The sequence below is a fragment of the Helianthus annuus genome, chromosome 8 (assembly GCF_002127325.2).
Source record: "Helianthus annuus cultivar XRQ/B chromosome 8, HanXRQr2.0-SUNRISE, whole genome shotgun sequence".
Lineage (NCBI taxonomy): Eukaryota > Viridiplantae > Streptophyta > Magnoliopsida > Asterales > Asteraceae > Helianthus > Helianthus annuus.
The window spans coordinates 124812635-124839623 of record NC_035440.2 but is presented as its reverse complement, the minus strand read 5'-3'; the positions used below and the strand labels follow the sequence as shown (position 1 = coordinate 124839623).

The 26989-nt window shown below is 36.5% G+C and overlaps 1 protein-coding gene and 1 non-coding gene across 2 annotated transcripts; both read right to left on the bottom strand.

Annotated features, from left to right (window-relative positions):
* Nucleotides 1–6656: 6656 nt before the first annotated feature.
* On the bottom strand, nucleotides 6657–6763 carry LOC118481348. The gene has a single exon (XR_004865555.1). It is a non-coding gene; the product is annotated as a small nucleolar RNA R71 (small nucleolar RNA).
* Nucleotides 6764–13750: 6987 nt separating this feature from the next.
* Nucleotides 13751–14744, bottom strand: LOC110873709 (root allergen protein-like). The gene is made up of 2 exons (XM_022122710.2): nucleotides 14508–14744; nucleotides 13751–14176 (listed from the first exon to the last, which is right to left on the bottom strand). The coding sequence occupies exons 1-2, from the start codon at nucleotides 14686–14688 to the stop codon at nucleotides 13881–13883; spliced, it is 477 nt and encodes a 158-aa protein (XP_021978402.1). The 5' UTR covers nucleotides 14689–14744; the 3' UTR covers nucleotides 13751–13880.
* Between the last annotated feature and the right edge of the window lie 12245 nt (nucleotides 14745–26989).

Here is a 26989-nt window from a genome sequence, read left to right as displayed (position 1 = left end):
CTGATGAACTGCCTGGTTTGCCTTTAGTTCGTCAAATCGAGTTTCATATTAACCTTGTACCCAATGCCAACCCAATTGCAAAAGTGCCTTATCGTCTTGCACCGTCAGAGATGCAAGAGTTATCGAAGCAGCTTCAAGAGTTATCTGATAAAGGATTCATTCGACCGAGCTTTTCACCCTGGGGAGCTCCTGTCCTCTTCGTGAAAAAGAAAGATGGGTCTTTTCGAATGTGTATCGATTACCGTGAGCTTAATAAGCTCACCATCAAGAATCGATATCCCCTACCTCGAATTGATGATCTCTTCGACCAGCTGCAAGGTGCTTCATGCTTTTCCAAGATCGATCTGCGTTCTGGGTATCATCAACTTCGTGTTCTCGAAGAAGATATTCCCAAAACTGCTTTCCGCACAAGATATGGGCATTATGAGTTCACTTTCATGCCCTTTGGTTTGACAAATGCTCCAGCCATCTTTATGGACTTAATGAATAGGGTCTATAAACCTTATTTAGACAAGTTCATCTTTGTGTTCATCGACGATATTCTTGTCTATTCAAAGTCTCGAGTCGAGCACGAGCAACACCTTCGCTTAACATTGGAACTCATGAAGAAGGAACAACTTTTTGCTAAATTCTCCAAGTGTAAATTCTGGCTTAAAGAAGTTCAATTCTTGGGTCATATAGTCAATGAGCAGGGTATTCACGTGGATCCATCCAAGATTGTTGCTATTAAAGACTGGAATACACCAACAACACCTACAGATATTCGATCTTTTTTTGGTCTTGCTGGTTATTATCGTCGATTCATTTTCAAACTTCTCAAAGATAGCGGTTCCACTCACTGCTTTGACTTAGAAGAATAAGCCTTTTGAGTGGGGACCCAAACAAGAAGAAGCGTTCCAAACGCTATCTGATCTTCCAACTCGTGTTCTTCAAGCTCAGCAATTTTGTGTTTCACAAAATTTGATGAGTACGGAATTACCACATCAACTTGAGCTTAAACTCAAAACAAAGGACGATGGGTTGCTCTATTTCAAGGATCGTTTGTGGATTCCAAAACAAGGCGATCTTCACTCCTTGGTAATGGACGAATCTCCTAAGTCTCGATATTCTATCCATCCTGGTGTTGATAAAATGTACAAGGATCTTCGTACTAAGTTCTGATGGCCTGGTATGAAGAAGGATGTTGCCTTGTATGTATCTAAATGCCTGACTTGTCTCAAAGTCAAAGCTGAACATCAACGACCTACTGGTTTGCTTGTACAACCAGAGATACCGGTTTGGAAGTGGGAGAGCCTTGCGATGGATCTCATCACTAAGTTACCACGTATGTCTAAAGGTCATGATGCTATTTGGGTTGTTATCGTTCGATTAACGAAATCAGCTCATTTTATTCCAATTCGCGAGGATCTATCTGCTGATAAACTTGCAAAGATTTATGTTGATGAGATTGTATCACGACATGGTGTGCCTTTGGATATCATTTTTGATCGTGATGCTCGATTTTCATCTCATTTCTGGAAGACCATGCAATCTGCTTTGGGAACCCAACTGAATCTAAGCACTGCTTATCACCCCAGACAGATGGTCAATCTGAGCGAACAATTCAAACTTTGGAGGATATGCTTAGAGCGTGCGTGATAGACTTTGGTGGTAATTAGGGATTCTCATCTGCCACTGATCGAGTTCTCCTACAACAATAGTAATCATGCTAGTATTAATATGGCACCATTCGAAGCTCTCTACGGTCGAAAATGTCGTTCACCTATCTGTTAGAATGAGACCGGTGAAGCTCAGCTTACTGGACCTAAACTCGTTCTGGAAACAACAGACAAAATCAAGAAAATCCGCGATAATCTTGTGACACCTCGGAGATCGTGTCCTACTCAAGGTTTCACCTTGGAAAGGAGTGGTGAGATTTAGAAAGAAAGGAAAACTTGCACCTCGATATGTGGGACCATTTAAGATTATGGAAAAAGTTGGGAAGATTGCCTATCGACTAGAGCTACCTCCAGAGCTTGGGGATTTTCACCCGACTTTTCACGTGTCCAATTTGCGAAAGTGTTAAGGTGACGCTGATCTTCACATTCCTCTCGACGAGATCCGAATCGAAGAAACGATACACTTTGTCGAGAAACCCGTGGAGATCATGGACCGTACTTTCAAACAGTTGAAGAACAAACGGATTCGATTGGTAAAAGTTCGCTGGGAATCCAAACGTGGCCCAGAGTTTACTTGGGAACGTGAGGACCGAATGAAGGCGAAATATCCGCATTTGTTTTCACAAGCTTCCTCTAGTTAAATTTCTGGACGAAATTTCCTAAAGTAGGGGAGACTGTGACAAATGTGTTTTGTAATCGATGTACTATATAAAACAATGTTGGTTATCAATAAAACAATGTGCTTTGGTGTTATTATATGTGTTTTTGTGTTATTGTGTGTGTATTTGTCTTTGGTGATTTTACAATTTAATTCGATTCCAATTTCAAGCTTTAAACCGCTTTCTGGAAAGTTATACGCAAACTGATGCGCGAACGTATTCAGTTTAACTGACAAACACTCTGAAATAGTGAAATAGTCTTAACATACCTTAAATAACCTCCACATAACTTAGAAATAAGTTTTGGATGGTTTGGTGTGTTGAAATCAAGTTTGTTCGATCGCAATGACTATTTGTGTCAAACTGCGAAACTATACCGATTTGTATAGTAACAAACATTCCGGAACTTTATCATAAGTTAAACATACCCTAAATAACCTTTACATAGCTTAGAAATAGGCTTTGAGGGGTTCGGTATGCTAAAACAAACTTTATTGATCAATAGGGACTAAAAGCGTCAAAAAGTGCACAAGTTTGCATCTTTGCACATATCTTACGTTCTGAATATATCCGGACATCCAAAAATTTATGTAAGCATTAAAATATTTTATTTTAGTGTTTAAAATATTTTATTTTAGTGTTTGGCATAAGAAAATTCCATTCGTCGCTTGATTTGGATCGTTTTTGCGTTCGTTACGACTTCCGTCGTAATTAAGCGAATAACGCAATCGTACGATCAAACGAACCGACATCCGTGATATTTTTGAACATGTTTTGAGTTCCCTATACTTTAACTTCATTTTAGAGTCTTGAAATGAGGTTAACGGGGCTTAAACGTGCCAAAAATAGGCCGAAATGCAAGTTTCTGAAGTGCAGGGGCCTGTTTTGACAATCTGCCAAAGACCCTTACACGGGCTGCATAAGGTAAGCCCATGTGCTTACGCGGGCTGCCTGAGAGGCCCAGATCTGCAAAACTATTTTTACAGCTGTTAACAGCTGTTGCACCTGATTATTCCACTTGCAAATGGTTTTGGCAACACCATAGGCTCATTCTAGGGGCTCTAATGGTTTTGCAAAACAAGGGGTACAAGTGGAGGGCCTAGATCGAAGCTTGTTTCCCGATAAATGATCCTAACGGTTCTAGAAATACTATAAATACCCCCACCCCTTTTCTCAAAACCCACACTTGATTTCTGAGATTTCTCTAAGTTGAAGTGCTAACCACTTCATACCTGAGAATACTTGGAAAATCATAGCTTGCGGGGACCTTTTGTAAGTATTCTTTCGTTCTTTTCTTTCGGTTTTATCGTTAAAGTCAAACTGCGTTTGACTTTCTTCTTTGACCAGTTTATGGTCAACGTGAAGTTCGTTTGAACTTCATAACGTGATCGTAATCACGATGGTTATAGTCCCTAGTGACTATACCTACTGATTACCATGTTATCTAGGCTCAGTGACGAGTCGTAGTTTCGGCCAAAATGCGCATTTACGCGTATTTTGTAACCAAACTACTCTAGGATATCAAAACCGTTTGTTTTGATATCAAAACCTGTTTTCTAACTTAACTAAACATGTTCTAGCATGTTTAGCTCGACACTTTTTAGATTAGTGTGCTTGTGTAGAGTCGTAAGTCAAGCGGATTAAACACCCGCTTAAACTTTCGACCACGACCCGTTTGGTCGATCATTAGGATCCGACCAAACATGTTTAGTGATCATAACTGCATAGGGAATAACCTTCCGAGGTTATACCTTATGGTCACTTAGGTTTAATTAGTTGTATGATAAGTAGTTTATATGCCTTAGGTAAATGACCAAAATGCCCTTTTCATGCATAATTGGTAAATAAGCATATGTAACCTAAACTTTTGACATGTAATTGATTATGTAACATATTTAAACATGTAGAGGCATATAATACTTGTCATAGGACTAGTTAGACGTCTCAAATGCGCTTTGCGCACACGACACGTTAAAGTAACGTAAGCTACCTTAATGAGTCACAATGGGTCGAAAGCACTTAGGTTAGGTTTCAATTTTGGATGTAGGCTTTGTTAAACGATATCACATGAGTTCCAACACTCATTTGGTTTACAAGACCTCATTCTATCCGATCGTTCGGTTTAGGCGTCTATTGTTTGACTAGTGGTTCGACTACTAGGTGCTGCTTGATTTCTCTGGTTTACTTGAGTTTGCTTGAGTTCTATTGATTGAGGATACTTTTCACTTCATGTGAGTACATAGTTCCCCTATTTTACTGTTTTCAATCGTTTTGGGGTGATTCATATGTACAAAATGATTCTCAAGGTTTAAACAACGGTTTTTCAAAAACAATCAAGATGGTTTATACAAAACTAATAACGATTTCAATAAAGTGAACAAAACTTATTGGTTGTAGTTACATAACAAATGACATTCATTAATTTTGGCCGAACCGACCAGTATTAGGTTATGGTACCATAGGATCTGACAAATCCCGTTATTTTACTGCACCCATGGTTATGTGTGGGGGCTGTGGGTAACGACTGAATCTGATGTTTGTTAACTTACCCTATGGTGGTTAGTTAACTCGAGAAGCGAGAAGCGAGGTGGTCTAGTCACAAAGGTTTGAATGTTATTAGCGAGACGACCATATATAGTTTTCACAAATTAAAACAAGGATGATTTAAACGATTTTAAACGAGTTAACGATTTTGAAACGATTTGAACAAGTTAAACAAATTGGATAAACGATTGGTTTTTGGTTAGTGTTTAGATAACGGGACGGGTGTAATGTGATGAAAGCATGGTGGATACGCCGCTGGTACTTCCTATATATAAGTGTTCTCATCTTATTACATATCGTGGCGTTATTTAGTTCACTTGGGTAAACGATTTTGAAACAATGTCACACAACAATGTTTTTCTAAAGGATATAAACCATACGAGTTTTTAACAAGTTTTTACAAGATGTTTTACAAGTTGGTTTTCTAAAACAAATGTTTTTGGGTTAAGAAGCATGGCTACGGGATTTTACAAACTATAACCCACTTGATTTGAGCTGGTTAATTATGTTGCAATACACTTTTCAAAACAAGGTTTGTATTTTGACTCTTATAGTCTAATAAAGTACTGCAACATATAAACGAGCCATGATTCCAATACCCTTATAAAACCTATGTACTTGCCAGCATTTCTTTGCTGACTTTGTTTTTACATATGTTTCAGGTATTGTTGCTTGATGTGATTTCTAGGATGCATGCATCACATAGGATCTGGACAAGGCCTTAGAGACATAATAACAATGATAGTCGATATTTAACTTGTTTGTTTTGTGTTAAGACAATGTAATGTTTAATATTATCAATAAAACGAAACTATTTTTGTACCCATGGTTGTGAAATAATAACTTCTGTTGCAACATTCCTCGACGTTTCCGCCACGGTTTGTTGTCCTAACGTGGTCGGGGTGTGACATTTCTTTCTCAGGTTACTTTCTCAATTTATGGTATGGTTGGAATAGGAAAACCATTGGAGATTCGAGTACTTAGTGGGCGTCCAATTACTAGAAGTCTTAGCTTATTTGCTTCCGCTGTGCAATGAAGATACCAATCCAGTCACGCCAGCTCTGATAATTTCAGGGTGTGACAACAATATCTGGGAAGAGTTGTTTTCTTGTTACTGGAACAGAGACGTGGGGGCGTGTTACAGGAGCACGAGGCCGTGTTGAACTTCCTGTATCTGGGAACTTGAAAATAGAAACTTTTCTCTAGACAACACGGACCATGCTAACACCAGCACGGGGCCGTGGTAATCTTCTGATCAGAAATTCTTTTTGTTTTTTTCGCAGAAAATCACAAAATTCTGTATAATCCGCAGGACATACAGTTTGGTGCATGACCTCCACCCCCGACAAAGACATAAAAGTACCCCTTGACGAACCCGAGCGCTTTTTGAGAAAAAGACTTCAAGCCCAAAACCGACAAAAAGCCTCGACCCAAAACCCCCGTATGGCGGATCAACACACTCTCATGGATTACCTACGGCCTACGTTTGGTAATCTTGGAGCCGCTATTAACCCTCCTAATGTCGATGCTAATAACTTTGAACTTCGACCACACCTAATCCAAATGCTCCAAAATTCTGCCACTTTCCATGGCCTATCCGATAAAGATCCCCATTTACATATTATCAACTTGTTGGAAATATGTGACACCTTCCGGATCAACGGATGTATGTTCCCTTTTTCCCTCAAAGACCGAGTGAAAGCTTGGTTAAACACCCTCCCAATGGATCCGTACACGCTTGGGATGAACTTGCCCAGAAAATTTCTCTACAAATACCCCCCCCCCTAAAACTGCCAAACTCATGACTGAAATTAACACCTACTCTCAAGAAGACGGAGAATCCTTGTACGAGACATGGGAAAGGTTCAAGGAGCTATTAAGGAAATGCCCACATCATGGTCTTGAACGATGGCAACAAGTGTCCACTTTCTACAACAGACTCTTGTCGCACACAAGGCAAATCGTTGATTCCGGCTCTGGGGGACTCCTTGGAAATCGGCGACCCGAGGAAATCTATAATCAAATTGAAGAACTTGCTCAAAACAGTTTTCAATGGCACACTCCTAGGGGCTCGAAATCCATAGACCTGGGCTCCCACAAAGTGGATGAAACCACTTCTTTGCAAGCCCAAATCGAAGCCTTAACTAATAAAATAAAGAAACTTGAATTAAACAAAACGGCTTCGGTTATGGCTTGCGAAGGATGCGGCGGCCCCCATGAAAACTGGAGTTGTATGAAAGATTTAGAAAATAAAACGGAAGTTGTAAATTACCTAAATAACCGGCCACGACCACCGGGAGCTCCAAGTAACTCTTCCGCTCCCAAGTGGCGTAATCATCCCAACTTTAGTTAGAGGGAATCAGGGGGTAATAACCAACAAAATCAAAATCAACGATCTAAATTTCAACAACAACCACGAAATGAGCAACAAGGTTTCCAACCACAACAACAAGGAGGAAGAGAAAGGCTTGAGGATATTATCACTCGCCTCTTCTCCAAATCCGATAAAAGATACTCAGAAAGGTTCCTACAAACTGAAGCGGAAATTAGAAACCAAAGGACTAGTGTTCAAAATATAGAAAAATAATTAAGCCAACTCGCCCAAAATTTTGCCGAGAGACCACAAGGAGCCTTACCAAGTAACACCAAAACAAACCCAAAAGCCCAAGTAAGCGTAATCAACCTAAGAAGACGGAAGGTAGGACCCGAGATTGAATCAACACCACAACAACCCGATCCAATCCCTACTAAAACACCCACTACCAATAACCAAGAAATATTCAACCCCAAAATACCGACACAGCCAAACCCCCACGGTCCCTTACGCCGGTCGTTTACTTCGGCAAAAGACCGACGAGCAATTCACTAAGTTTGTGAGCTCTCTTAAAAAACTTCACATTAATCTCCCTTTTGTGGAAGTCCTCACTCAAATGCCAAAATACTCCAAGTTCATGAGAGACTTCCTCACTCACAAAAGAAAGATTGAATCCATTCAACAAGTCACCCTAAGTGAAGAATGCTCAGCGACACTCCTCAACAAGCTCCCCCAAAAGAAGATTGATCCCGGAAGCTTCACCATCCCTTGCTCTATTGGTGGATCACCAATAAGCAATGCACAAGCCGACTTGGGGGCTAGCATTAATCTAATGCCGGCCTTTCTGTTCAACCGACTAGCGTTTGGTAAGCCACATCCTACAAGGATGAGCATACAACTTGCGGATAGATCGGTAAAATACCCTCGAGGTGTCACAGACAACCTATTGGTAAAGGTCGGAGAATTTGTTTTTCCGGCCGACTTTTTTTCATCTTAGACATGGAAGAAGACACCGAAATCCCGCTCATATTAGGAAGACCCGTCCTTGCTACCGCATGAGCAATGGTGGATATTAGTGACGGGAAGTTAACATTGAGGGTTGGTGAAAAGAAGATCAAGTTTGAAGTGGGATAGCGAGTGGAGGATGATCCGGTCAAATACCTCAAAGCGATTGACTCAAGCCTAGACGAAGCCCTGCAACGATACAACTCGGGATGCGAGTCATCCCGCTCGGGTAATATTTGACCGATTTTGGGTCTAGCCAAGGACCCTTATAAACATTGCGCACCATGGAGGCATTCCATGGACTATCCATTAGTTAAGTAGTTTAATCTTTAATTTAATGTTTTCTTTTAACTTTTATCTTTGTGAGAATAAAGCACGCTCAGAAGAGGATGATGGATGATGAAAAATGGAACCCATGCACGTAAACCAGAAGCCTCCCGACTCAAAAACGGCAAAACAGTGTCTGTAGCACGGGGTCGTGCTCACCTAGCACGCCCTCGTGCCCAACTGTCTGATGTCCAAAAACTTCTGCTGAGAAGGTGGCATGGGCCGTGCTCACCCAGCACGTCCCCGTGGCCACCTTATTGTAAGTCTTCTGTTTTAATTTGTTACTGGCACTATGGACACGGGGTCGTGTCCCCATAGCACGCCCCCGTGCTGCAAGTGCTAGTAACCAAAATTTTGCTATTTTTCACACTTTTTACACATTTAACCAAAATAAATCCTATTTGGGACACATTGAGGGAAATGTGCAATTTAAGTGTGTGGGGATGATAAAACCTTGGACCCCCGTGCTGCAAGTGACAGTAACCAAAATTTTGCTATTTTTCACACTTTTTACACATTTAACCAAAATAAATCCTATTTGGGACACATTGAGGGAAATGTGTAATTTAAGTGTGGGAGGATGATAAAACCTTGAATCGTTTGTCCTAATTAAAACAAGCCTTACACAAAACTCGCCTTGGAACTTCTAATCACCCCAAACTTTTTCAATTTTGTTTTGATTTTTTTCTTTTACTTATCTTGGTTTAGTTGGGTAAAACAAGTTCTAAAAATTTGTTTTTACTAAAATACACCTGATAGCGTCGTGATAAAAAGAACCAATTAAGAAAATTATGAAAACGCGCATAACAAATCTTTGTAAAATTTGATTATATATACATTTTTACACTACAACCCCTTTTCCCACAAAAAAGTGAGTTTTGAGCCTTTACCGAGCATATAAATATACATCCATACTAATTCCTCAATTTTCGTTTCTTGTGTGAATAGCCCGTCCGGTTCTCGCGAATCTAGAACTTGCCAATGCAATATGTTCCAAGTCCTTACCGACACAAATCATAGTAAGTAAGTGATGGAGGCATTAGGATCAACCCATTTTTCACTTCAAAACCTTTATTTTTCTTTTCCTTACCAAAAACACCCCCTAGATAAACCTTTTGAGCCTTAAACCTTTTTCATTTCTAAAACCCACAAAAACAAACCTTTTAATTTTTCTCCTTTTATTTTTGTGAAGATGTCGGTTATAAAATTACGATTATGGCTCAGTTTCAACTTTGGCAAAAAAAATCCAAAGTATTTTTTGGTAACCTACAAAGCAACAGAAAGACAGATATTTTTACGTCTTTCGCCATTTCAATAAAACACACCAAACCTGAACCACAACCTACCCTTCAGAGCCCTCTTGATATTTACAAGGATTTAATGTCAAAAAGGAGGAGGTTTGATTGATTGTCAAGCCTATGGTAGGAGTAAGTTCCAAAGCCGGACACGAGCGTTCTCACTTACACAACTTCATCCGAGTGTTGAGTGACCACTTGTGAGGTGTGTAAAACTGTATATAACTAAATAGAATTTTATAAAGTCATGTTATGCCCAAAATCAATAATTTTTCTTAACTTGTGCTTTAAATAAATCATGAGAATAAGATTGTGAATAAAATAAAAAAAAATAAATTTAGAACTTGGATTCCCGACACTCTAAAGATAAGACCAAAACCTTCTCTTCTACCTATTCTGTTTGGGTGTGTAAGCCACATTTTAGAGTTTTGCTTGAGGACAAGCAAAGGTTCAAGTGTGGGGGTATTTGATGTACGTAAAATACAACATATAAATTGTATCAAAATATGGCTTAAAATCAACTCTTTTTCGGTACTAATGTTGGAAAAAGCTTGTTTCTTTGTTCCTTTTTAATTTTAAGGGTTAAAAGAGCTTAAACGCACAAAAGGAACAAAATAACATCAAAAACCAACATAAATACTAAGAAGGAGAATTAACGCAACTCGCCAAGCCCTCATCCACATCCAAACCAAGAGAATAGCAAGATCAGAAGACCTGACACGGGGCCGTGCCCACCAGGCACGTGCCGTGTCCAAGACTGGATTCTCTGCAGAAGAAAAGACAACAGTAGAGGACAAACTTGACAACCAACACGGGGCCGTGTTATGGCAACATGGGGCATGGTCAACTCTAAGATTCGCAGAATCTGAGATAGTATAACAAGTACATTGGCCACGGCCCGTGCCGTTGACACACGGGGCCGTGTTCGTACAAGACATGAGACAACAGTTAATGAGGAAGAGATAGAGAGAGAGAGAGATGGCCAGGGGACCATTCCAGGCGGGCACGGGCTATAGTGAATGTCTGTCTTCAACTATAAATAGGGGTGCTTGGTTCCATTCCAAACCATCCCTTGGCAAACCACTTCTCTCACACTTGCCACCACTCCACCACCACTACAACACCATCACCCACCACCATCATCCATCTTCCATCATTTAGAGTGTGTAGTAGTCTTGGGATCCAAGATCGATCGTAAGAGTTCTTGTAAATCAAAGGCCATGCTGGGCTAAACTCTTACATCACTTGGTGAAGACAAATCTTTTATGTATTTCTTTTTGATTTCCAATCTTTGGCTACTTTTTATTTGGGTATGTGTTAATGACTTAAATAACTAGTTTTTTATATTGAAGGCGAATTTATCTAACCATTCTTCATATGTTGTTGATTCACATATTCGTGTCTTTATGGTCTATATAAAGCGCGTTAACTACTTGAAAGGGGGTTAGAAGGGTGGTTGGGTAATTTTATGTCTCGTTCAGTGTATAGATCCTGCGAGAACCTGGTTCAAGCTTAGTACTACTCCATGGATTGGCTAGGAATGACTGGCCCGACTGAGAGTAAGAAACCGCTTGATACCTTTATTTATAAACTACTATTAAAACTTTAAACCAACCCTGCGAGGACTGTATCCCTGCTGACCCAGACCAAAGGGTTGAGGATAACGCTGCCTGGAAGGGGGCCTACCACTTTTCGTATTAATAACTTACTTAATTATCTTTCAATAATCCGACCTTGCGGGACTGTATCCCTGCTGACACAGACCAATAGGTTGAGGGTAACGCTGCCTGGAAGGGGGCCTACTACTATAACTTAAAGATAATCTTTTAAAATGTCCAAAGTGCGAAAATCATTAATGGATACATAAAAGAGGAGTTGGAACCAAGTGATTCCTTCTTGTCTAATTGTTTTTCCTTTTATTTTATTTTTGCTTTTTAGTTTATCTTTTTATAGCTTTAAAAATATTTTCTTCAAAGTTCGGTTAGATTAGACGTTAACGGTAAGCGAGTATTAAAAGCTCTTGTGTCCTTGGATGACCTCATATTTGATCCATTTGACTCTTATTGAAAACTAGGGTTTTGTGATAAACTTCAAATTAAAACTGAAACATGAAATTGAAGATAGATTGCTTACTAATTGCTTTGTATATTGTTAGGAACGATCAAGATTGCATCCAAAATCCAAGGTCAAGCTTCAAGTGGCAACTAGGGTTTGTGTGAGTGTGCTTGTTTCGTAAGAAGAGAGGGAGAGAGGATTGTACGATCGTGGGGTTTGAGGAATGGGTTGGGTCATGTTTATTTTTCAAAACGAATCTAGGTTTGAGCAGAGTCCATGGGTTTTTGGAATGGGCTTTTTGGATCCCCATGAACTGTCTTCTAAAATACAATATTAAATAGAATTCCCAAAGTTTTTATATTTCCAACAATTGCCACCAAGTAGTAAAACACTAAACCGAACAACTTACACGTAAAAGTACGCAATACACGTAATATACATATAATACACGTAGATACCAAAAATCATATAAATTCACATTATATATTCATTTAAATTTTCCAGAATTATTATTTCACTTAATCACCAACGTTGGGGGACAGGTTCGTGTGTGGTTCGGTAATTCGGTTAAGTCATCAAATTACCGTTACGTTAGTGTTTGTGTACTGGATGATTATGATAATGTTAAAGATAACAGAGTTGTGTTAACGGAGTTAACCTGAAAATTCTTGGTTGTCACATAAATCGAGTTGTGAGAACCGGTAGGAACTCGATTCCAATTTTTTTCAAAAAAAAAAAATTCACCAATTTTCTTAAACTGGCTTTCCAAGAAAAAAAATTAAGGCACTTTTTACGATGGGACAGATTCACTAAAACTAATCCGCTATAGTGATTTACCCGATCGTCGCACTTTTTGAATTTTTTTCAAATGGGTCTTTGTTAGGTGTTACTCTATCTTTGTGTAACATTTGGTGGAAAAACTCGCACGGGAAGTGGGGTTTTCACGAGTTCTCTCAACTCATGGGTGGTTTTTAGTTGATCCCGACAAAACTAGTTGAGTGTTCTTTATTCCTTGATAAACCAATAGCAACTCACATGCAAGCACTTAAGCAATTAATAGGATACATCAAGGGGACATTAGACTATGGAATAGAGTACACCAAAGGAAAGAGTAAAGAAATCATTAGATTCAATGATAGAAGCTATGGTGTAAACCCCAATAAACGAACTACATAAACCGTATTCTACTATAATGAAGAACCTACTACATGGGCAACTCATAAGCAAAACACAATAGCATTATAATCTTGCGAATCAGAGCTTCAGGCAGCTACATTAGCAACATGTCAAGCATTATGGCTATAAGGACTTCTTAGTGAACTTACATTTAAAAAGCCAAATAAGATGACATGACGAGTTGATAACAAGTCAGCCATTCTACTCATGAAGAACCCTATGCTTCATCGAAGATCAAAGCATATCAACGCTATATACCGCTTTATTAGACAATGAATAGAAAAGGAGCAAATTCAAGTAGAACACATGAGTGGAGAAATGCGAAGAGCCGATACACTCACAAAAGACTTACCAAGGATCAAATTTATGGAAATGAGAAGCCTAATAGAAGTCAAAGATCTTAGAGACAAAATCAAATATTAGGGGCGGGGGGTTGGATATGAGCGGAATCCTTGATTAAACATAAATTGGTATAATTAATTTGTATTATTATGTTATAGCTTAAGTTAAGGTAGTTATATATTGGTTGCCTTGTTCTCCAAGCAATATCACACCGGTTCGTAGAGTATATAAACCCTTGTAATTCAATCATTTGAATCTAATGAATCACTAATTATAAACAAATTCTCCCTATGGATTCCAATCATAAATAGCCTTACGTTTATCAAGTGTTTCCACTTTCATCAAACCCTACCAATAACTTTGTTCTCAGTAGGATTTTATTAAACATGTTTATTTATTGATGCAAAGAAAAAAGTGTTACAAAATGATTCATGCACAACAACAATAGAAAGATACATGATACCATTTCAAATCCAAACAAACATTTTGATTAAGAAAAGAAAAATCAAAAAGCATCAGCATTGGCAAGGACGTATGCCTCCATAGCCTTGAAGACTTTCTTGTATCCTTCATTGGTTTGGGTAAGAACATCTTCTGTTGGCTTTGTTTCACCTTTACACTTAAACACCGTCGTGTGCCTATACACAGATCCACCATCAGCAGTTGGTGAAATCTTAATACGATGAGCGATCGAGTCTAGATAATCCGACAATATGTCACCTTCAAAGACTGTGTACTCAACACAAAAGTTGTCGACATCAACAACGTCAAACTTTTGCTTTGATGATGTGTATGGTACAGCTGCATTACAAACTCGATTAGTAGTGCCGAACCTTTAACTTTACGAGTCGAATAGAAAACAAATAGTTAAAAAAATGTTCTCAACGGCTTTCAGTGACAAATCCGTTGGAAATCCCTTAGTGAAAGAGCTCAGGTCGGTAATACGTGGGTAAAAATAATTACCAAACGGATTACCGACGGATTTTATGAGGGGGATCATAGATAATTATATATTTTAACCTTTTCTGGTTTATTTGGAATCCACTACTAGTTTAGTTAAAAATACAAACTCATTGGTGATTATGTGTCGATGATACTCGTTTTTCTAGTAGTGTAAGAATGGGTTTCTTACCGTCGCCGTAAACGTGACTCTGGATTGTTCCAACGCCTAAGTCACCTTCTATTATCGTGATGGATTTGTATACTGCTGGAACTGCCTTAGGTGCGAGGTTATGGAAGTTACTGAGAATTTTGTAAAGCTTATCAGCAGGAAATGAATTCACGATCTCAACCTCAGTAGAAACAACAGCCATGATGGATATTAGTTGTAAATAAAGTAGGAAACCTGACTCTGACTTTGTAGTAATTAGATATGGATGCAAACATTCTTTCGTATTTATAGTGGTTTTAAGATGGGGAAAAGTGTTTCTAATATGTTCAATTTATAGTTAGTTGGACAGCACACAACACACACATATTGACTACACCCTGTTCCTTGAAATATACCGGCATATTCCATAATAAATATATTAGTTCCCCACATGTATTTCTTACTAATTATATTACATTACATTTTTTACATTACATTTTTTTTTTTGAACGGTAACTTTCTTAAAGGTATTTACATCCCCACGTCGGGGACCCTAACCAAGTCTGTCCCAGACTTACGTTGTCTTAACCGGATCCGCGCTGGGAGTTGTCAGACTTGGCTAACGGCGTTCGCCCGGAAACCGTACCGCCTCCACACGAGACACCTCGCTGGAGTAACGGCCGGATTAAAACCGGGGCGGCTCAGGCTCGAACTTGCGCAACATTGGCTAACAAGCACTTACCATCATTGCCTGGTCCCCACACCTTTGCTACACCCAGGAGTCGAACCGGAGTCTCCAAGGAAACAAACCGGCCCAACTCCCAACTGAGCTGGGGTGGGGGATTATATTACATTACATGATATATCATATTTAATTTATTTATTTATCTATTTAATTTAATTTAATATATATAATTAGATTAGAGAGTAAGTACAAATAGAATTTTGATTTTTATAATAATATATATAATTTCTTTTTTCATGAATAGTAATTTAATTCTCATCATAACATATAATATAGTTACTTTTTTTATAATTTTTTATCATTTCAATAATATAATAGATTATTATTATATTTACTTTTAATCTTAAATATATTTCTTTAATTTTAACTTTTAATAATTTTCGGTTTGAAATATATATTATTTTATATATATAATTGTAAAATGAGTATGAATAGTATTTGATTTTTATAATAATATATATAATTTCATTTTTCATGAATAGTAATTTGATTTTTATAATAATATATAATATATAATGTAGTTGTTTCTTTTCATATTTTTATCATTTTAATGTTATAAAAGATTATTATAAATTTTACTTTTAGCCTTAAATATATTTCATTTAATTTTAAGTTTTAATAATTTTTTTTTAATATCATTGATACTGTCTGAACAACATTGATACCGGTACCGTATAACATCGATATATTTTTTTATTATTAACGTCATCATGTGCCTATTTTTTATTATTAGTATTTGTATTATTATTTTTATTATATATAATTATTATATATATGATTGTTATTATTGTTATTATTATTATTATTATTATTATTTATTATATGTAATTGGAAATTGTAAAGTAACTTTATTTTTACAATAATATATAGTTTCTTTTTCTTCATATTTTATTTTTTTGGTAATACTACAATAGATTCTATTATACGTATTATTATTTACATTTAGTTGTACTGCTATCGTGCCAAAGAGAACCGAATAATATATGTCTCGGTATCAGTATATTTATATTGTTTTTGTTTTTGATAAACTGATAGTGTATCGCTACTATACCGTACCGAACACTATCGGTACCAGTATTCATTTGTATGGTTTATGTTTTTTAATTAATATTGTGCCGCAATTGTAGTCAACCGAACTGAAGTCGAAAGAACAATATCGGTATGGGTACCGATACTTATTTTTATTGTTTTTACTTTTGATAAACTGACGTATCCTACCGAACAACATTGTTACGTACCTGTATTCATTTTTCTGATTTCCAGTTTTGATAATTTTCATTTATACAACTCTGTCTCCGATGATATACGAATATCATTACTAGTACCGTGACGATCTGAGTTGAGCAATTCCATTTGGACAACATCATTGCCGGTACAGGTGTTCGTTTTTTCCGTTTTCAATTGATGTAAAACATGTGTTGATTTCTATACCGAGTGCATGTATCGTAACAGTACTATAATGAACCTAAGCGATACTGATCGAATGCCCGCGATAACGTACCGCCGCAATACGCAGTAAAACAACCTAGTTATATATTGTTAACGAGCAAACATGAATAGTTACATTATTTTTATAATAATATATAGCTTATTATTATTATTATTATTATTATTATTATTATTATTATTATTATTATTATAGCTTATTATTATATTTGTTTTAAGTTTTAACGTATTTTTATTTTATTTTACTATATTTAAAACCATATTTTCGTTGTTATTTATTTTTTTATAGCAACATGAATAGTAACCTTTATTTTATAATAATATATAGCTTTTTTATTATATTATATTATATTATATTATATTATATTATATTATATTATATTATATTATATTATATTATATTATATTATATTATATTATATTATATTATATTATATTATATTATATTATATTATATTATATTATATTATATTATATTATATTATATTATATTATATTATATTATATTATATTATATTATGTTAGTTTATTATTATATTATATTTATTTTAAGTTTTAATATATTTTTATTTTATTTTACCGTTTTTAAAACCATATTTCATTTATCATTTATTTTTTGCTTTTATAAATTCCTTTCCCTTTCTTATATTTCATATTTTTCTTATCAGTTAATTTGATATTTCTATGATAAACTACGTTTGTTAATTTGTTTTTAAAAATTAAGTATGTAATTGTGTAATTTTTTACTCGACATTCCGGTATGAGTTTTGATAAAAATGAGAGCAAACATGAATAGTAACTTTATTTTTACAATAGTATATAGCTTTTTAATATTATATTATTTAATATTATAATAGTTTATTATAATAATTAGAGTTAATTACATAGTTAGTCCCTGTGGTTTGCACAAAATAACATCCTTAGTACTAATAGTTTAAAATCACCTTTTAGGATATTAACTTTTCATTTTGTAACGTTTGGAGGTATTAACTTCTAGGGTATTAACATAGTTAGTCCATGTGGTTTGCACAAAATAACATCGTAGGTACTAATAGAATGTGATTTTAAACCTACAAATAACATTAATACCTCTAAATATTACAAAATGAAAAGTTAATACCCTAGAATGTGATTTTAAACTATTAGTACCTAAGTATATTACTTTGTGCAAACCACAGGGACTAACAATATAATTAACTCTAATAATTATTTTAAGTTTTAACATACTTTTATTTTATTTTACTGTTTTTAAAATTATATTTCCTTTCTCATTTATTTTTTGCTTTTATTAATTATTTTTCCTTTTAATATATCAGATTTCCTTTATCATTTAATTTGATATTTATTTAATTACCTACTGACGTATCGCAAAATATATCCTTTATTCGTGTATAATTTGTGCATTTTTCGTTTAGCTTATTTTGGTTTTTAGTTAGAATTCGTTACTTCTGTTTATTTATTTGTTTTCAGCTCTTTGTTGCTGAAAGTCGAAGAAATCGCCAAAAATATGTTGATTATGAAGTTGGAATAAGATCCGGGTCGTCACGTAGCTGAACGGAAACGAAAAAGGAGAAAACGAGAAAATCTGGAAATTAGTCCCTTGGCGCTACGTGAAGCATTCCTGGATTACCCTTGGACAAGGCCGGGCATATTATAATAATAAAACGAATTATAGGGCTCGGCGTAACGCAAAGCAAGAGTTATATCCCCTTCACGTAGCGTGAAGGGGTTAATTGTCGGCAGATTATCATCATTTGAACAAGATTCGTGTCAGCGGCGTATCCACCATGCTCTTATCAAATTTCATCAGCGTCGTTAGCGGTTTTGATTTGTTCTATGCGACGACTCAAACGTACTAATTAAATAGGATACATCAAGGGGACATTTGACTATGGAATAGAGTACACCAAAGTAAAGAGTAAAGAAATCATTAGATTCAATAATAGAAGTTATGGTGTAAACCCCCAATAAACGTACTACATAAACGGTATTCTACTATAATGAAGAACCTATTACATGAGCAACTCATAAAAAAAAGATAATAGCATTATATTCTTGCGAATCAGAGCTTCAGGCAGCTACATCGGCAACATGTCAAGCATTATGGCTATAAGGACTTCTTAGTGAACTTACTTTAGAAGAACCAAATAAGATGACATGACGAGTTGATAACAAGTCAGTCATTCTACTCATGAAGAACCCTATGCTTCATCGAAGATCAAAGCATATCAACACTATATACCACTTTGTATTATTGTGTTATAGGAGTAAATTACAAGTTTTATCCTTTATGTTTGTACCAAGTTGCAGGCGGTATCCTTTACCTTTAAATTTGATGAGTTTTGTCATTAGTGTTTCAAAACCCTGCACGTTATGTCCTTTAAGCTAAACACAGTTAGATTTTTTGGTTAAGTATGGTCATGTGTCTTGTACATGAGGGTATTCTTGTCATTTTACCTCCCTATGGGCTATTTTGTAAAGAACTCTTATTCAGGGGCTATTTTGTACAAAACTAAAAAAATATGCAGTATTAAACTCTCTCTCTCTCTCTCTCTCTCTCTCTCTCTCTCTATCCCTCTAATCTAAAACTCCCATCTCTCTCTCTCTCTAACAACAGGATTGAGACCCTTGAGATAAAATTTAGTAAGATTTGTGATGCCATTACCATCATTATCAAGTTTACTAAACCTTAAAATATCAAGACCTTCAGCATAATCACTACTGTAAGCCGATGTAACACCCATAAAATTTCGTCCAATTATGAGGCAATATGTGTCCTGAAATTCCAAATTAGGAAAGGGGATTTATCGTTCTACTGTGTAACAATACATATTAAATCCTCCAATTAATTCTCGACAGTGTGAAAGGAGGAAGGAAATTATATTCTACATTCATTGAAACGTATTTCGTATCTCCGACTAATCCCGATTCAGGGAAGGAGAGAACTTTTATCATGCGTTAACTTAAACGCGCCCTGGATCTCCGCCTAATCTCAACTACAAGAAAGGAGCGGGACTAAAAGTGCCAAATGGCCAAAGATATAAAATCTAAGGACATAAGCTACGCATACCTTAAATACCCATTACATGACTTAGATATAAGTTTTGAAGGGTTAGGTATGAAAAAAACACGTTTATACAAGTCCAGGGGTTATTTCTGACAAACTGCGAAAGTCTGCCAAAATCCCAGCATATGGACCATGTGTACAAATCCGAACCTTTTCGTATTCAATAAAATCTTGTATTTTGTTGATGAGAATGTAAAATTATCAATCGTTGCGAAATTTCGATTATTTTCCCGTTCAATAAGGCGTTGTGCGTTATTTGTGAAACGCGTAACCGTACAACAGAACGAACCAACATCCACGACATTTCTAGGACAAAACGCGACAATACAAGTCCAGGGGTTAAATCTGCCAAAAGTTGAAACTTCTGCCCCTGCCAGGGCCTTACGGACTGTAAAGGAAAACCCCATACGGTTCGTAAGGGGTCCCCAGCAGCATTTTTAATGTTTGGGCTCCAAGTAAACCATTTATTCGAATCTATGGGCAATCTAATTGGTTATGACACGTCCCAAAACACTTGTATTGATCCTAGAATGATGCTAAACACTTGGCATCATCTTGTTCACCCTTAATTGCTATAAATAGCAAGCATGATCAAACTTTACAAGTGCTCATTTCATACTTTCACTTCTAGCTTCTGCTTTGAAAGTTCCTAATCATTTTTGGGAGCTTCCTTGAAGTTCTTAACATTCCTAGGATCACTTGTAAGTGCTCCTTATCAGTTCTTTTACATTTAATAGACTTTAAAAGCCGAAAGTGGAGCATAACCGTAATTTGCTTTGACTTTCGGTTTAGACCATTATGGTCAAGCCAATGTTCGAATCGAACATGGCTACGTGATCGTAATTAGGTAGGTGTTAATCACTCAAAAGGGCACCTCCTGAGAATCATGTTAACTTGGTCAATTGATGGGTCAAAGTTTATTAACTTAAAAAGTCAAAGGTCAGATTTTTGTAAACTTTATAAACTGGGTATATAAATGTTATAATCAGTGTTTTGACACTTATATAAGTTGGTAATAATTATTAGAACATGTAGGCACATGTTCGGCTCGTCAATTCTAGTTTTAAGGTCGGTTCGCCACCGAAAGTCGAGAAGTTTGACTTCTGCTTTAACTTTCGATTCTGACCCAATTTAGCTTAGTTAGCTACTGAATTAAGGTTGCGTTATGATCGTATTTTAATGTAGCATAACCCTCTGATGTCATATTACATGATCATAATCAAATTCTGAGTTTATATGCAAGTTACTATATCATGCCATACTTTGACAAAATGCCCTTTTTGCAATAAATAAGGTTTTAATCAATAATGAACTTACAAATGGTTTGCCTACTGATATGTTAATGTAATTAACATATTTCGATGTTATGAAACTGATCATAAGCTGAGTTTTGACTAAAGATCGCAAATGTCATCATGTAATGACCGAAACGCCCTTTTGGCGCATAATATGGTTTTAAGCCATAACTATCAATCAAAACTTGATACCTACTGATATTATAACATATTTAAAAATTTTTCACAGCAGGTACATGATCTTAACTCAGATGTCCAAATAAGTTTTCAAACTATGTACATAATGACCAAAATGCCCCTACGATGCATAGTTTGGTCTTAAATCATAAAACTCACATATGTTTGATTACTTACTGATATTAATTATCAATAAAGTATTTTTACAGAATGATCATGTTCATAACATCAGTTTATACGCAAGTTCTTATATTATGTCGCTTAATGACTAAAATGCCCTTATGAAGCATATTATGATTTTAAAACCTTCATGGGCATAAAAGTTGCTAACCTACTGATGTTACAACTTATTTAAAGTATATTGGCAAATAGAACTTGTTCATGACTCATTCGGTTGCCCGATATCGCTTATACGCGTATGGTTGAGCTAATGTAACCAGTTTACCGAAACGGGTCAATTCTTATCATCTTCTTTTCAAATTCTAGAATGTACACTGTTTACCCATATTATACAAGTCTTAGTACTTGTTGGGTTTAAACCGCATTCTATTCGGTATACGCTTAATCTAGCGAACCTATTCTTAAGTATCGGGTCATATCTAAAGGGACTAACCTTTGGCTCGTATAAACTCTAACAGATAATAAATCTGTTCATTCCAGACTACAGTGCCCCCCAGATAATCGGACTTGGGGTCAATAATACGTAGACTTGCGGCTTTTTGCTAAATTAAAATATTATTGATTGGAAGCTAGCAAAAAGTTAAATACTCTTAACTTATTTTAGTTTTTAAATTTGGGATGGCTATTAAGCCACTTGGAGCGGGTATTACATAAATGGGCCGCCTAGGATTGCGCATAAATATAAGAATCCAGTTTATTCTGTTTTACTTGATAACTGAAATGATTGGGGGTTAATGCTACCGTGTCTGGACGTCCCGACTCATATACTTATATGTCCATACAGAATAGCGTGCATGGGTAGGCATACCGACTGTAAGACGCATTTTATTCAACTTTGGTGAGTACCTTAATCGTAATTAAATGACTGGCTCTGATCTCTGGTTCCCGATTGTAAAGCAAGTATGTAAATCTGGTAACAAGAATAAATCCTAAGAAATATTTAAAAGATCACCAACGGGTTTTCTCTATGTATACGGCCTAAGAGATTTGCAACTCCTGATGCTTATATCATAAAACTTAGGTGCATAAAATCTCGAGTCTTGGAACTAGATTATTCAAACCCAATTGGGTATATTATATTATTTAAGTTCGGCAACTCTCGCCAGCAAATTCTCCAACTGGAGTACAACAATGATTTTTATTACACTGAATTTTTAGCAACTACAAATGCTAAACATAGTAAGATAGAAGAGCCATATGATGATTGGCAGTATCTTAGTGTGTCCCATAGATTGCTTTCATGCCTGGCCAGTATGAAGGTTTATGCATGGAACCACTATGATCTCCCAACGGTCATATTGCACTGATATCAGCCAATAGTAAGCATCTAATATATTTTGGCGATATCACTGCCATAAGAAAAATCATTTATTTTATGGAGCCATTTTGTTGTTTTCCTTCAAATGATATGAAGGTTACATTTATTTCTCCTACCTTATCAAACAGATCTCTTGATTGCGCAATAGACGAAGGCCAAAAGCACATGTTCCCACCAATGAGTGGTTGAGAAAGTGCAAATTTTCATCCAAATAGGAGACGACATATCCCAAATCTCTCACTAAGGAGAAGGGCTTATATTTAACGTCGACTGAACTGAGACGTATCCCAAGTCTCCCACTAAGGAAAAGGGCATGTATCTAAACGTCAACTGAATTGAGACGTATCCCAAATCTCCCACTGAGGAGAAGGGCTTATATTTAAAATGTCGACTAAATTGAGACGTATCCCAAGTCTCCCACTGAGGAGAAGGGCATGTATTTAAAACGTCGACTGAATTGAGACGTATCCAAAATCTCCCACTGAGGAGAAGGGCTTATAATTAAATATCGACTAAATTGAGACATATCCCAAATCTCCACTGAGGAGAATGGCTTGTATTAAACGTCGACTGAATTGAGACGTATCCCAAATCTCCCACTAAGGAGAAGGGCTTGTATTAATGCATCGTCTGAATTGAGACGTATCCCAAATCTCCCACTAAGGAGAAGGGCATGTATTTAAAACGTCGATTGAATTGAGACGTATCACAAATATCCCACTAAGGAGAAGGGCTTTTATTAAACGTCGATTGAATTGAGACGTATCCCAAGTCTCCGACTGTTGAGAAGGGCATGCATTTAAACGTCGACTGAATTGAGACGTATCCCAAGTCTCCCACTAAGGAGAAAGGCATGTATTTAAAACATCGACTGAATTGAGACATATCTCAAATCTCCCACTGAGGCGAAGGGCTTATATTTAAACGTCAACTAAGACGTGTCCTGGAATCTCCAACCGAGGAGAAGGACTAAAAGTGCCAACTCTATTGGGTGAAGACAAATTCGTCGAAGGACCACTAGCAATCAAGCAAATATATTTTTTTGTCAATTTATTTGGTCTACTAGTTCTTACGTAATAAAGACTAGTAAAGAGACCATGATAAAAGACATTGTCTTAAACGTGTATTCCCACCAATGGTAGTGGTTGAAAGGGTGATAGTAGTGGACAACTAATTCCCTCACACCAATATAATCTTAATAATCTTTAAGTGATTCTCGTCCAACCATGTGACGGCACTTATCTTAAATCTCTAACTTATTCCCAACTATGAGGAAATGAGATAAAATTTTTATCCAACTATTTGATGTTAATTATTCCCAAATCTCCCACTGTGGAGGGAGACTTATATTTAATCATTAACTGCGCCGTATTCCCAAATCTCCCACTAAAGAATGGGAACTTATATTTAAACGCCAACTGCGACGCATTCCCTGATCTCCCACTAAGGAGAGGGACTTATATTTTAAACGTCAATTGCGACGTATCCCAAATCTCCAACTAAGGGGGGGGATCTATATCTAAACATCAACTGAGACGTGTTCCAAATCTCCAACTATTCCCAATTGTATGGAAAGGAGAAAACTCTCGTCCAACTACATGACGATATTTGTTCCAAATCTCCAACTAATCCCAATTATGTGGAGGGAGAGGAACCATATTAAATACGTTGAATGAAACATATCTCAAAATCTCCAACTAATTCCCAACTATGTGGAAGGGAGAAAATCTTAGTCCAACTATGTGACATTACTTATTTTAAATACGTTAAATACGTATCTATATGGATTACGTTGTTTAAAACGTGTCCCTAATCTCCAAACAATCCCAACTGTGCGGAAGGAGAGGGACTAAAATCCTTTGAGCTATATAGATAAATTTATATTAAAACCCATTACCAACTATGGTAAATGAGGCTAGTGAATCTACTATGTGTAGATCTGCAAGATCTAATGCAATGCAATTAAATTGATTTGCTATTAAGTTCTCAAAATTTTACTAATGGTTATATTATTTTAGTTAAACTTATGGCAAGCCTAAATATTAGCGAAGCAAGTAAGAAAAACGGTGGTGATGATTTAGAGCACCAAAACCGTAAGGACGAAGAAGATAAACTTTGATCCCTTATTGCCTATGAAATCGGTAAATCCCTGGCTGGATTTATGGCCACACTTAAAGGACCAGAGCCATCAGTACAAAAACAAGAATCTTTTTTCTAAACCCCATTCTAATACTCATGAGACTGAAAAGACTCATTTCTCCACTAAGAGTGAGCAGAGTATTAAAAGTATTAAGAAAATTGAGTCACATGACTCTAAGAAGGGGTGTACTTATAAGTACTTTGTTTCTTGTAAACCCCGTGACTTTACGGGAAAGAATGGAGCCATTGATACTCTAAAGTGGCTGGATGAAATGGAAACCGTTATTGATATAAAAGGTTGTGCCACCAAGGACACTGTTAAATACGTGTCCCAATCCTTCAAGGAGGATGCTCTAACTTGGTGGAAGGCACTGATCCAATCCACTGGCAAGGTTGCAATGTACAACCTGAGTTGGTCTAAGTTCATGGAATTGATCCGCGAGACTTACTGCCCACCTCACGAGATGGAGAAACTCGAATCTGGTTTTCTGAAGCTGACCATGAAAGGTCTCAAGTGTCAAGCCTATGTGTCTGAATACAACTCCTTATCAAGACTTGTGTCGTATTTAATTACCGCTGAGTCTAAGCGCATTGCGCGGTTTATTGGAGGACTCGCTCCAAAAATCAAGGGGATGGTTAAATCCTCCAAACCTACAACTTTTGGATCCGCTGTGGATCTGGCTTTATCCCTCACTGAAGATGAGATAAGGAAAAAAACATCTAAGGCTGAGGAAGATCACAAGCAAAAGCGTGATGATACTCCTAATAAAGATTAAAAAAAAGGGTAAGACTGGTTCAAGTTATTAGTCCAATCCGAATGAGGCAAAACCCAATGTAAAACATGCGGGAAGTAACACTTTGGAAGATGTTTCCATGAGCAGACCAAGGGTTGTGGCATCTGTAAGGAGATGGACCACAAGTCTCATGAATGCAAGAACTTAAAAGATGCATCTGCTATGGATGTGGCGAGAAAGGGCATATAAGGACCCGCTGCTCAAAGAGGGCGACTAACGGGAAAAACAAGGCCGCTAATGGCAAGAAAGGAAATGCTTGAGCCTTCCAATCTGCTGCAGCAAAAGAAGTTCAAGACATATCATTACGGATCTGTTTCCTGTAAATGATTTATTTACTAGAAACTTGTTTTAAACTCTGGAGCTAGTTAAAGCTTCATAGATTGTAAATTTAATAAAATACTAATTCTGCCCATTTGAGGTTTAAATATTATTTATTAAATCAAGTGGCCGATATAGATAGTTTCACATATGATATTTCCTTCACGAATCAATTTATCTTTGATAATCTTTTATCTATAAATCTTGTGGGATTTGATATGGTTTTAGACATGGATTGGTTAGTTCAAAACCAAATCCACATTGTCTGCAGTAAGAAACTTATCGAAATTAAAATCCCCATCTGGTGAAATATTCACCATTCGTGAAAGATCAACACTATGGATTGCCTGAGAAAGCTTTTATGCTTAAGGCATCCAAGTGATTGAATGGAGAATGTGTCATCTATATGACACAAGTAACTTTTGACAAACTAAAGTCAAAGGCTAAAGACCTTTGTGTGGATGGACATGAGAAGTCCGTAGCCACCTAGGAAGCAAATGCTTAAAATGATCGCAAGTGAGTCGAACATCATAGACCATCGGGTCTGCATAAATGAGTTGGAAAATCCCACATAGATTTGGGAAATGGTAACAATGAATCTAATCTCCAAGTTATTTAAGATAAATCATGGCAATGACTCGATGTGAATTATAGTTGATAGACTGACTAAGTCGGCGCTTCTTGTCAATTAAGGAAAATTATAATTCCGACAAGTTAAGCTATATAAAGACAACATCGAGTCTCCTTATGGAGTACCGTTATCTATAGTATCGGATTGAAATACTAATATATTCTTATTTCTGGAAATTTCCAGCAAAGCGCTTAGTACTCTCTTAAATCTTAGTACGGCTTACCGCCCAGACTGATAGGTAGAGTGAGCGTACCATCCAAATTCTAGAGAAAACATGGTATATGCATGTATAATACAAAAGAAAGTGTAGAACACCCGTCTGTTGGGCTAAAGTTGGTAGAAACCAACTCTCTAGACCATAGATTGTCCTAACTACGAGAATCTTATTTTTTTAGATAGACTCGAAACAACCCA

What these genes read in the sequence shown, in the direction of transcription:
- LOC110873709 (XM_022122710.2), bottom strand. Translation starts at nt 14,688, where the DNA reads ATGGCTGTTGTTTCTACTGAGGTTGAGATCGTGAATTCATTTCCTGCT. An exon ending in GAGTCACGTTTACGGCGACG is followed by an intron (nt 14,177 to 14,507) that starts GTAAGAAACCCA and finishes TTTGTAATGCAG; the next exon opens with CTGTACCATACACATCATCA.